The sequence below is a fragment of the Catharus ustulatus genome, chromosome 3, assembly GCF_009819885.2.
Source record: "Catharus ustulatus isolate bCatUst1 chromosome 3, bCatUst1.pri.v2, whole genome shotgun sequence".
Classification (NCBI taxonomy): domain Eukaryota; kingdom Metazoa; phylum Chordata; class Aves; order Passeriformes; family Turdidae; genus Catharus; species Catharus ustulatus.
In genome coordinates this window covers 114,923,171-114,936,516 of record NC_046223.1, presented here as the reverse complement: position 1 = coordinate 114,936,516, position 13,346 = coordinate 114,923,171, and the positions used below count along the sequence as shown (strand labels likewise).

The 13,346-nt window shown below is 40.4% G+C and overlaps 1 protein-coding gene across 1 annotated transcript; it reads left to right on the top strand.

The window, feature by feature from the left end:
* The first annotated feature begins 2,904 nt into the window (after positions 1 to 2,904).
* LOC116994730 (cytochrome P450 2K6-like) lies at positions 2,905 to 13,343 on the top strand. Its single transcript, XM_033056634.1, is given in 11 exon segments — positions 2,905 to 2,977; positions 3,050 to 3,162; positions 4,716 to 4,878; positions 5,997 to 6,146; positions 7,418 to 7,525; positions 7,528 to 7,577; positions 8,242 to 8,415; positions 8,977 to 9,118; positions 9,730 to 9,914; positions 9,999 to 10,140; positions 11,414 to 13,343. Coding segments are annotated over 11 exon segments (1,488 nt in total). The 3' UTR covers positions 11,602 to 13,343.
* The last annotated feature ends 3 nt before the right edge of the window (positions 13,344 to 13,346 follow it).

Here is a 13,346-nt window from a genome sequence, read left to right as displayed (position 1 = left end):
TGTCTAATCAGAGCTTTAAATATTATTTTCTTTTCCATGTGACCATGCCTTTAAATTATATTTTGTTTCTCCAAAGGTTTTTTACCCTAATTGATCAACTCCACGTTGCAGACTCCAGTGGGCATTTGGTTCTCTGGCTTGAGGTATTTTCTTTGGTGGGTTATTTCCCAATCAATCAAAGTTTGAATACCTTGAATCAGCAGAACTTCATTAATAGTTAGATAGAATTTCTGTGTAATATGTGACTGGACATTTAAAAGACAGAAGCTTAAATATATTTTACTAAGAGCCCTTTTATTCTTCAATAGGAAGCCTTAGACTGGCAGGAAAGGAAAATAAAGAGTTAAACAAGACACAAAGTGGAGGATGAGTTTAAAGGACGGGACTGAAAGTAAACAAAAGTTAAAGTACAACTACTCTAAGTCTGAGGCTCACAATCATCAGCATTTCTTTTCTTTCTCATAAAAGACTGGCAATGTTTTATCCCTTCCAACAACGCACAACACTCTTTGTGTCTTACCTTTGTTCTCACTTGGACTTGTTTTTACATTAAAAGAGCTTACATAAGGAGTTGTGGATTTTTTTTATTTTTTAATGAGTAAAAACTTTAATGATACTCCTTCAAATTAACCAAAGATCAAGCTTACTGTCAGCCCTTTTCAGAAGAGCTGTGGTCACCAGTGGGTGACCAGGGCTTTGAAAGCTGTTTAATTCTCCATTCCAACCTCTGTCACAGCTATCTTTGTATTTCAGTACTGAAAAGAAAAATTATTTGAAAGCCATTGGCGGAATATTGCTTACAAAATTTCTTTTAACATTTGTGCTCAAATCTGTTGCTGAATAAACACATTAACTGAACAATCAGATGGCCAACTGTATTTGTTTGACATTTCTTAGGGATGTCTTCTTTCTCTTACTGGGATCAACCCTTTCTCAAAATATATCAACAAATGTGTCTCCTCTTGCCAAGGGAGCTCTTCCTGCTCTCTCAAGCCACCTTTCCATCTCCTCTCAGTTCCTTGCTATTAGTTAAATTCCAGATATATGTGAAAAACTCGACATTTTCCACCTTTTTACCCACTCTGGAAAGGTGGAATCAGGCCAACTGGAGCACAGCTGGAAACTGTCCCTGTGCTATTCCAGGACACCATCCAGGTAGGTGAAAAGTCCTGGTCTGTCCTTCAGAGCAGGGTACAGCAGCAGGCTCAGGGTGAGCCAAGCCAAGAGCAGGATGGCTCCAGCCCCTCTCCCAGGCTCCAGCCCCTCTCCCAGGCTCCAGCAAAGGGCCAGGCTCCTTTCCTCTGGGTCTCTGCACCCCCATTCCCTGGGGATTTCCCCCATTCCCTCCTCTCCCCTGCCTCTGGTCATGTCTCTGCAGGGACCCCGACACTTTTTGGGAGAGAAGGATGAGGGGCTCAGAGTTGGCCACTTCACCTCACACAACCTTCAGGTTCTGGCCTCAAGGCCACATGCCTTTTAGTGTTCTAGATTTCTACTAAAAAAATCTTTTCCCAACACTGTTCTGTGGGCTGTGACTCAACTTTTCTGTCCACTCTCCCCTTGGTTTCTTCTCTCAACAATTCCTCCCCTGCTGTTCCCTGTGTTAGACTCTGGGACAGGAGTTAGGCTGTTCCTCAGCCCCTTTCCCCAGCCAACAGAGCACATCTGTTCCCAGCCCAGTTCTGGGATTCCCAGTACCAAAGAGACATGGACAGACTGGGCAGAGTCCACGGAGATGCTGGAGTGATTGGAGCATCTCTTATACAGGAAACAAAGAGAGGTGAGAGTTTAACCTAAAGGAGAGAAGGCTCAGGGGGATCAACACCTGGGGGAAGGATCAAATCAGTCAGAGCCAGACTCTTCCCAGTGTGTGCCTCAGGAGCAGATGCCATGGGCACCACTGAACCACCCCTGAACATCAGGAAACATTTTGATACCATGAGAGCGACCAAGCCCTGGCACAGGCTGCCCAGGAGATGTGGAGTCTCCCTCCTTAGGATCATATCATTTTTACATCCTTGGAGATACTCAAAACCTGTCTGGACATAGGCTGGCTCTTGGTGGCCCAGCTTAAATGGGAGATTGGACCATAAAAATTCCAGAGTCTCCACCAACCTCAATAATTCTGCGATTTCAAATTCCCAACGAATTCAATGGAATCAAAGTTATGCCACCCATAAACAGTTTTGTGAGGAAACAGCAGGCCTGAAAAGCCCTGGGAAGCATGGGAGAAAGTGGGTTACACACAATCTGAAAACAGGAAAGGCGTCCTGCTTCCTCAGAGCCTGCAAACCTTGAGAAGAATAACAGACTGTCAGGCCAACAGATTTATTGGGGGCCTGCAACCGGGTTGCGTGTGAAGAACTGAGCAGAGATTCTCACACTCAGTGTATAAATGCTGTCTCAACTCTGCAACAAACAGATTCATTTGCTCTCAGCTTGTGAGTCTTGCATTCATACATAATTTAAAATAATAAATCTGCGTGCTACACCTCTGGGCAGTGGAATTTTGATTTCACAAGGTTATTGAGAGTATCTGGGCTAAAGGCAAAAACATGATTAATCAGTAACCTGGACAGCATGCAGGATTTATGGTTTTATATCAAGTGTCAGGTTGATGACCTGCAGTTACCCATGTTCTTGGACTTTCACACTTACACAGTGACCCCCACTTTCACCCAGTCACACTGGTTAGCACACACTTATATACCCCTGATCCCTTCTGGGCGCTCTTTAGGAAACACGGGGAAGAGAACAAGTCACCAGCTGCAATTAAAACATACCCTTCCCTGGGAAAGAGGTTTATGGACTAACACAAGAGCCTCTCAAGCAAATTTTTTCAGGAGGACGGAGATCAGGGTCCACATTTTCTCTTTTCTGTGGCAAACACTTGGCTGAAGAGAGATGGGCTGGAACAGCAGCACTTCCATTGGTTTTGTGTTCATCCTGGCTTTTCTATTCATTTCTAAAGCATTAGGTTTCTGGAACAGCAGCACTTCCACTGTTTTAGTGTCAATCCTGGCTTTTCTCTCCATTTTGAAAACAGCAGGTTTCTGGAACAGCAACCGAGGACAGAATTTTCCTCCAGGTCCAAGAGCATTACCTATAATCGGAAACCTTCTTTTGTTTGACTTGAAGAGACCCTACAGGACTTATCTACAGGTACTCATTTTCTCTTCTACTGGTCCTATCAACCAAGCCCCATAGTCCAAGATGTCAGAGAGTTTCTCCTATTGCACCCAATGTGTTGCATCCATCCATGAGCCTTTAGCAAGAAGGTTATTTGAGCAGAAAATGTTGAAGGCACTATGTTTTTTTTACTGTAGTATTTTCTCCATGCATCCAGGTTTCAGCCTTCAACAACTTTCAAATTAATAGCAAGTGTGCACCTTATTTTTGTAGTAATTTGAGAAAAGGCAACTGAATAAGGAATGGTTTTGGTGTGTGGTGTAAACCTCTCTGTCTTCCACTGATTACTGATGTACCTGGAGCTGTGACTGCAGCATCTTGGCTTCACTGATTTATCAACGTTCTCGTCTCCCTTTCCTCTTTGCTTCCCCAAAAGCTGAAGATATAACTATATACTCTTAATATTCAGGGCCAACCTTTGCCAAAACAATAAATCTTTCAGTTTTCTAGTGCTTTCTTTACCTAGTTTATTGCAGGGCTTTGCTGACTTTGAGTCAGAAGAATTCTGTGAACCTGCTCCTTTCTTAGAATTTTTACTGCTTAGATATTAAAATTGCACATCTTCCCTGCTGATGATTTGAAAGGGATATTTGCACCAACAAACCTGTATGGATGTTGTACCCACAAATCAAAAAACTGCTTAGATGCAGTATCTGGAATATCACTGTAGCTCTCCAAGACCCGATCATGTTGACAAAGCAAGTCCATCTGTTTTCAGGCCACAGAACCAACATGTAATCTCCTGTAATTTAGTGATTCCCTTCTGATGCTGGATATTGATTCTGTGACTTGAGCATGATTCAGATATTGGTCACAGCTCCTGCTATTTCAGCTGCCTGTAGTAACTTACCACTTGCTGAACATTTTGCATCTTGATGTAAATAGATTCCTTCTGTTTCTCTCTGCAAATCCACAAGAAAGGGAGTGCAGTCAGGATACCCCTCTCCAGCTGTTAGAAGAATCAGGAGCACAAGTTACATTAAAAAATCTACCTGTACCAGCTAAAAAGACACACATTGTCCCTGAGACAGATTCATGGTGCATGTAATCGTGTATAAAAAGTTCAAATGTATCTAATGCTAAATCCTGGCCCTGAAGCAAACTGATTTATTTTTAATAAAATAATGGCAGCAAACAGTTGAACAGGTTGTTAGGTGTAGCCTGTACACAAAAGAAACACAATAGAATAAAGGTGAGTGTGAAAACATGAGTCAAAAATTGAATTTGCAAGGGTTTCTGAGGGAAGACAGCCCTCTCAGCTCCATCCTTTGCTGACTTGGGGTTTCAGCTGTTGACACTTCTGCTCAGTTTTGCACACTGGAATTCTGCTGCCACTGTGCCATTATCCACCACAATGTCTGGCACATTCCCATCACTTAAATCAAGTGTCTTTCCCTGTAGTCAGGAAAATATCTACCATGTTAGTAACCCAGGGGCAGGACTGGAAAATAAGCAGCACTGGAAAGGGTCATTAATTTCTTTGTAGGCTGCAAAAGTTGTGAATCACTGTTCTCCTCTCCTGACAGCTGTCCAAAAAATATGGTCCAGTCTTCAGTGTTCAGCTGGGGCACAGGAAAATTGTGGTGATTTCTGGCTATGAAACAGTGAAGGAAGCTCTCATAAACCAGGCAGATGCATTTTCAGAGAGACCTAAAATCCCACTCTTTGAAGATTTGACCAAAGGAAATGGTAAGTTGGCCTTACTTTTCCTTATCATCTTGACCTACTCACTTTTTTTTCCCCTCATAGACTAAGCAGGAGCTGGGACAACATTTTGGACCAGAGATCACAAAAGGCATTGAAAATAGGGAGCAATTTCATTGACTTCAGCACGCTTATTAACTTTGAAACTAATGACAGTGGCAACAAAACAACCATAACTCTAAAAATAAGTAACAGAGAATGGATAGTGACACAAGTGTGCCAGGATCTAGAACAGGGCATCCTTGCCAGAAAGCATTTCTAGCTCTCATGATATGGCCCTGGACTTGTGGGTTTTTGAGCTTATCATAGAACCACCTTTTCTGAAATTACTCTTCTATTGTTGCCTGCCATTTCAGTGGTAAACAGTGCTTTTAAATTCAGAATGTGACAATAGATACATCAGCACATAGAGAACTATGGGTTTATTTAAAAAGAGCTGTCTACTGAGCTGGGTTTCAAAAAAGAATTTCACAACCAACTTCATTCTAATTTAGCATAAGAATTTATATCTCATATTTATATTTCATATTTATCTCTTCAAAGATTCTTGACAAATTCAGGAATAATTCTGTGAACATTTTAACAGATACATCTTTTCATCATATTGTTGCATAGAAGCTTACTTTTCACTTTTTTTTATTTGGGAAAAAACCCATAGGTGAAGTCATCAGTTACAATTATTACATCAGTAACAATTTCAGTGAAAAAAATTAAAGACAGAGGTTTTAAGACATTACCTAATTCTTAAGACATTTGTTCCTGCTTATTTTTTTTCCTGCAGTCATCAGAGATCTCAGTTCAATTCATCTTCCAAACTATGATGAGCAGCAGTTTGAACTTGAATTTCTGATGTCCACTTTCTTTCAGTGACAAGAGTCTTTGAGGATATATATCCTTTCTAAGATTTGATTAAATAAATCTTAAATATTTATCCTTTTCTTGTGTAACAAACCTTTTGCTGAGGATTGAAAATACTTGGGCACAGTTGTGTTTTTCCTAATCTGGATGCAATTTAGCTTGTTTTAAAAGTGGTTGCTACTAAACAGCTCCATTCTATGCCTGCAAAATTATTTAAAATCTTTGAAATGTTGTTTTGGTCGCAGGGGTTATTTTTGCTCATGGAGAAAACTGGAAGGTGATGAGAAGATTTGCCCTCACAACCTTGCGAGACTTTGGGATGGGCAAAAAGGTCATTGAGGATCAGATTGTGGAGGAGTACGGGCACCTGGCCGACACCATCGCCTCACACAACGGTGGGTGGGCTGTTCATTCTCCAAACCTGCAGAGTCACAGACTGCTCTGGGTTCAAAGGGACCTTAAAGCTCATCCAGTTCCACCCCTGCATGGGCAGGGACACCTTCCACTGTCTCAGATTGCTCCAAGCCCCATCCAGCCTGTCCAACACTTCCAGAAGTGGAGCAGCCACAGCTTCTCTGGGCACCCTGTGCCAGGCTCTCACTCCCTCTAAGGTGTTGTCCAAGTATGCAGAGGCTTTTTGAACCTTCTCAAATTCACACCTTTTTATGAAATGTATGTCAGTTTAATGAATTTGGCTCCTCTGGCATTTTTGTGTCTTGGTGTGGTATTCTGACTTGGATAATTGTCAGGTTTGTTTTCTCTGTAAGAGAGCTGAGCAGATGTTCGTTGCTATTAACTTGTTTATTGGAATGGCACATCAACCTCAAAAAACAGAGTCCCAAGTGTTAAACTCTGTGCTAAAAGCTTTTGGCATAGAGTCTCAAATAGAAGTGAAGCCCTGATTGCTGCTCCTGGTGCAAGATCCTGAGAGGGCCAGAGTTGCAGCCTGGTACAGGCTCCTGAGCAGAGACAGAGGCTGCAGGCTGGTACAGAGTCTCAAGAGGCTGATGCTCTCTGGTCTTTTTTTCTTTTGTTCTTGTCTTCTTTTTCTTCTTCTTCTTCTTCATGTGGTGGTAGTGATGATGATGATGGTGGAGGAAGAGAGTGAGAGAACCCACTCCCAATACACAGATTCTTATTTACAAACTACCCAATGATCTAAAAACACAAACCTGAAGCATTCCTTCTTAACCTATTAGAATTCTAGTTTTTTAATACAAAAGTTTATGTATAATCTGTGCATATGGCCTATCTGTTCTATATGAAAAATGTAAGCAATATTCTTACTATATTTTTGTTATGTCTAAAGCTATGTTTTTGAGCTTTCACTGACACTTATTTTTGAGACTTGTTTGCTACACTGATGTCTAGGGCTTTTACTTTTTAAGGCACTTAAAACATATTCTTACTTACTTAAACTTACACCTCTATCTCATGTATTTGTGGCTTAATATACTTTAATTTCTCTAGAAACTTTAATTCAAACCCTGCATTTTGATCTCTCTGAGGAACTCAGGGGTGGCCTCTGTTTTTCAGACTCCAACAGATAATAATCAAGAAGAGCAATCAATCATAACAAATAAATAGCAATATTTAATAATAAATTTACACTTACAAATTACATCTCTTTATAAAAATGTAATAAATGCTCTTGTTCCTTGTCTAGGAAATCCCATCGATGCCAGCAAAATGATTAATGCAGCAGTTGCCAATATAATTGTGTCAATCTTGCTTGGAAAACGATTTGACTACACAGACACCAGATTTAGAAGACTTGTAATCTGACCAATGAAAACATGAGGCTTGCTGGGAAACCTGTGGTTACGGTAAGGATTCACTTGTTTATGTTTCTGTTCCACTGGATGCCACAGGAAAATAGCAACTGGTGATCAGTTTCTTCTATTAAACAGGAAAACTGAGAATTTGAGAGATAATAGGTTTACAAAGCATTTTCTGGGACAAAAAAAAAGCCTTGAGAGACAGTTAGAGAATCATGGAATCAACAATCAAGCCCCCAGTCTCCCAAAAACAAATTTAAGATATAGTTTGAAGAGTGCTAGTGAGTGAAAAATATCTTTGGATACTTGCATGCAATGCTGCCACACCCTGGACTGATTTATGTCTATCTAGGTTTTGAAAAAGAAAAAAAAAAAAAAAAGCTAGAGGAAGTGCTGGCTAAAACAATAAAAAAGGTTGCTGGTCATTATTTCCATCTGCCTGGTGGCAGCTTGAAACTGTTTGAGCCTGACACCTACACTACTGCTGAAAAATAGTAATTTGGGGCAAGATTTTTACAACTATTTGGTGGTCCTTGATGAATTTTCTACCACTAATTCATCCAGTCGCTTTTTCATGTTCCAAAAAACAAAATGCTAATCTTAACTTTCTGACCTCATATCTGTAGAGAAGGCCCCAAATGTTGCTAATTTGTTTGTGTAATGTTTTCAGAGCTCTGGCTGCTAAACTCTCTCTAACAACTTCCACTCCCAGGTGTACAATATCTTCCCGTACCTTGGATTCCTCCTGAGGGCTAACAAGGCTATCCTCAGAAACAGAGATGAATTCCATGATTTTTTACGAGTTACTTTTGTAGAGTACCTCAAAAACCTGGACAAAAATGACCAAAGAAGTTTTATTGATGCTTTCCTGGTTAAACAGCAGGAGGTAACTGAGTATTTTCTTGCTCATTCCATCTTTTATGGTTCTATGAAGACATTTGCAATTTTCTTTCAGTCCTTAAAATTACAGCTGAATTTCTTTAGGGAAGCTGTGTTTGAGAAAATACCTATGACAAAGTGGTGGAGTTGAACAGATACTTCACACTGTTGGAGTTCCAAACTCTTTTAATCAGTGAATATTTATTTATTTGCTTCTGACTGTATAAATGTATTTACCAAGGCTGCATCGTTTTACCTGCTCTCTCTGTTGTCCCATCCCTTCTGGCTCTTTTGAAAACAGAATGGAATCACTGCCTGGGCTTATTTGGGTGTCTGATATGGCTGGGTAACCTCCCCCATGGGGATGCAGCTCCCTTTGTAGATGGTCCCAGTAAATACAAAGATATATCAGCACTCTGCTCCAGGCACAAGCCCAGAGCTCTTCCTTGTCTTTCACGCTTTTTTAAAATATAGGATTTACATCTTAGCAAATGTTCATCTATATAAACTGCATTTTCACATGGAAAGCTTTGAGTTTTCAACCTTTTATCTCAACCACTTTTTTCAGGAGAAATCTGCTACCAATAGGTATTTCCATAATGACAACTTGATAAGCCTGGTGAGCAATTTGTTTACTGCTGGTGTTGAGACCATTTCCACCACGCTGAACTGGGGCTTTCTGCTGATGCTAAAGTACCCTGAAATCCAGAGTAAGTGATTTAATGACAGATATTGTTACACTCAGAGTATTAGGGACCAAACAGGAACCTGGAGGATCAACTGCTAATAGGCCAAATTACAAAAAGCTGAGATTTCCAGCCAATTATTGCCTCTGTGCCCTGTGGTTCAGACCCAGTGAGGGTCACACTGGTTGGCCAGCAGCAGAACACAGAGTTCATCCAGGCCAAGCCCTTTGCTTAGGGAAATCTCATTAATTAATAAGTAAAGAGCTGTCCTGTGTTGATCAATGAAACTGTTCCAAGTTTCCCTCAGAAACTGTCAATAAACCAAAAGCCTGTGCAGCTGTTAAATGGACTGTACTGAGCTTTTGGGGACCTGAGAAGATTCATGGAATTGCCCTTGTCTGGCATCTCCATTCCAGCTGATGGTACAGGGTTGTTTGGAGTCAAATGGGGGTTTCGACCCATTGGGCAGAACATGGATCTTTAGACAGAAAAGATGACAGAAAAAAAAAATTCTTTAGGTTTCTTGTTAAAGAATCAATCAAACACTATAGTCCTGTTTTACTTTACATCAGTAAAGCACACTGTGTCTCAGGGCTGAATGAGTCCTTGTACCTTAGAGCTGATTCTCTCTTCAGAAAAGGTCCATGAAGAGATAGATCAAGTGCTAGGGTCCAACCCCCCGCGGATCGAGCACCGAGCTCAGATGCCGTACACAGACGCTGTCATCCATGAAATTCAGAGGTATGCCAACATCCTGCCACTCAACTTGCCTCATGAGACTGCTGCAGATGTTACCCTCAAAGGTTATTTCATTCCCAAGGTGAGATGCCTACAGGATTGCTTCTTCTAACATTTCTTCCTTCTGAATTTGTGCAGGAATTCATTCCTCCGTCCTATTTTGCAGGGAACCTACATCATCCCTTTACTGACCACAGTCCTGAAAGACCAGTCACAGTGGGAGAAACCAGACATGTTTTACCCTGAGCACTTCCTTGATGCCAATGGGAAATTTGTGAAGAAAGATGCTTTCTTGCCTTTTTCAGCAGGTGCTTTCTCTTTTACATTTACACAGAACACACAACAAAGATGCTTCTATGCACTTCCTGCTTCATTCTTCCATGCCCCTTTTAAAAGTCACAAAAATTGGCTGGGTCAAGATTTCATAAAGTATGACAACAAGGAGTTGCCATAGAAAACCCCAAATTCTGTGTAAAATCAAAGGACAGAAGGGGCTTGCCCTTTGAGGCTTCCCCAGAGTGTGACATTCACCTGAGTTTACACCCCTGCAGCATTTGCCAAATCATGGGATTCCAATCCTGTTCCTTCTTTGGCATTTCTCCTGCTTTGCAGGCTCTGTAATTGCTCTTTTTAAGTATATTTTTTTTAATATTTTCAACTCTGTATGCTCTTTGATTAAGACTTTTTTTGTTGTCATACTTGTGTCAATACCATCCAGTTTCCATACCATCCAGTACACCTTTTTTTTTTTATTTTTATTTTTTATGAAATTTCCAGTTCCCCGGTCTTCTTTTCCAGAATTAATTCTAGATGTCCTAGCTGAAAGCACATCCAGGGAGTATCAGGTCTGGGCAATCCCTGTTGGGCTTATTTCATATCACAATCACACAATAGCTCTCCCTTTTCCACTTTCAGTCCCACAAGGGTGTTAAAAAAATTGTAGTTCAGGTTTTTGTTACTTCTGGCCTTGAGACATCATGCTATGAATAAGGTAGTTTACTAGGTACTGGATTTGACAGAACTTATATTTACAGCACTTTTGAATATCCATAGAATATCTCCTCTACCTTGTTTCTCAGTCCCACTCCAGCCAGCATTTGTGAATCTTCAAGGAATTTGCTGACAAATTTTAGTATTAAAAAATTGCCTAGGAGTTGACTAATAGACCTAAAGTCCAGACTAAAGCATTTGGTTTCAGATCCAAAACTTGAGCCAAGTAGAGGAAAAATGTGAAAATGAAGTAAAAATTCAGATTTTATTGAAAACTGGAGTGAAGTAATTCAGACTACATTTCCATACATTTCTCTCTAAATATAAGCATTTACACAAAGAAAAACAAACCATCACCAGCTGGCTTTGGTATGATACCTCTGAAGATCAAAATTCTTCTCTCTCTGGTAATTTGTACCCAGCACAATTTTAAAATCTACTTTATTCATACCTAGGACGTAACATTCAAATGTTCTGGCTTCCCACTGACCTTTTTCAAAGCAAGAGCTGATAAAAGAGGGTTTTCTTCTTCCAATACTGAAGCAGCAGCTCTCACTGATTTTCTTGTGGCCCTTTTGCATTTTGTTCCAGGACGGAGGATCTGTGCTGGGGAGACTCTTGCCAAAATGGAGCTCTTCCTCTTCTTCACCAGTCTCATGCAGAGGTTCAACTTCCAACCTCCACCTGGAGTTTCCAAGTCAGATGTGGACCTCAGCCCTGCCATTTCATTTAATATCATCCCCAAACCCTATAAAATGTGTGCTGTAGCACGTTCCTAGAGCTCTAGTTCATTGTGCTTCTAAAATGTTTAAATAATTTCTCCATAACATCTGTCTTCTTAATTCTTTGACCAAAATAATCCACATTTCAATTAACATTTCCAGTACTTCTAAACCAAAGTGGTGTTCTTTAATTGTTTTATTTACTGGGAGAGGGCAGAAATGGACCAGAAGTGTGAAGAAATTGATGGCTCATGGATTAATCTCTTAGCTCACCCAATCTTGGCTAAATAACAGAGAGCCTCAGCTTCCTTATTCTTGCTGCCATTTTCACTGAGTGTTTGTTGAAGCACATCCCAAAAAATGCTCTGAATTCAGGTTTTTCCCCAAAAGACATATGGGCCACAAAGCTGTGCTTAGGTTGTAAAAGGAGATAAATGTGGGATGTGCAGGCTGTCAGAACAGAAGGGCTGTTTGACCTTGGCAGTCAGCTGGGCTTGAAGCTGGGCTGGAGATCCTGATGTTCCCCAGTGCCCCAGCACAGCTTCTTCCCTTGGCTCTTCTCCCTACTTCCATTTCCATAGAAATCACAGCTCTGTACTTACTGTAGATCACTTCTGAAGAACAACTTTAAGCCAAGTTGAGCTGAATCCAGAGGCTCATTAAGATTTTTCCTGAGTATTCCTTAAATGGATAAACTCAGTAAATAAAGCATACACACCCAGGAAAATGTCTTTCCAACTTACAGCTAAGGTGAGTAAAAGGGAAGAATGGTCAAATCACACAGCTGTGGTCACAGATCCACACACAGATCAACAGTGAACCCTCTGGAAGAAGCCTCAAATTTCATCAAAACCAACAATGTGATCATTCTGTGACTTTGTCCAAGACTATCCACCATCAAGTCGAGCTAAGACCACCTCTTAGATGTCTGGATTTATGTTCCCTGCTTCATGTTGCCCTGTTTATGTGTGCATAACACCCCAAAGTAATAACACCCACAACAAAAATCACCCAGTGTTGTGGAAAAAAATTAAGTAGTTATGGCTTGCCTCTGTAACTATCCAGCACTGTAATGCAGAAGCTCATTCTTCAGTCATTATTTCAATTTTCTTGTGGAAGGATTCAAGGAATTTCCTTGAATCTGACTCCTACTCACTGTCCTTCTCCACACTTTTCAAAATAAAAAAAAATTAAAAAGGAAAAGGACTTTATGTGGTTCAGAAGTTCAAAACCCACAATCATCACCCTTAATGAAAGCAAAGGAGTGTATCTTTACTTAACCTTTTCCTGGCATGCAGGAAAATCTTTAACCAATATGCTGGATTAAATTATTTTGGTCTAATGGTTATAGCAGTATATGCTCCCCTTGTCAAGTGACCACAAATTTGAGAAATACTTCTAAATAATCATATTCCTTTACCTGTGATTCAGTATAAAGCAAGCACTTAGACTGGTTTTCCTGATCCTACATGGTTTAGGCAATCCTGTGAGGAGCAGAGAGCTCTATAGACTCATTCCAACTTGAGGTATTCCATGATTCTAACTCCAGAGAGGCTTTCAAGCCCTCATGGATGAAAAATAATTAGGTTTTGTCTCATTAAGAGTAGCAGCAGCTTGTACACAGAAGAACTAGAGTTTATGAGGCAAGTCAGTGTAAAGAGCACTGCTATATTCCAGCAGGTAATTTAACCTGAGAAAATACTTTGTTGTTTGATGTTGTTTTCTGTATTAAGTAATGAAAACATAAAAACTATTTTGTACATTTGATAAAAATTTTTCAGTTTTTTTCAATTGAGGGCTTT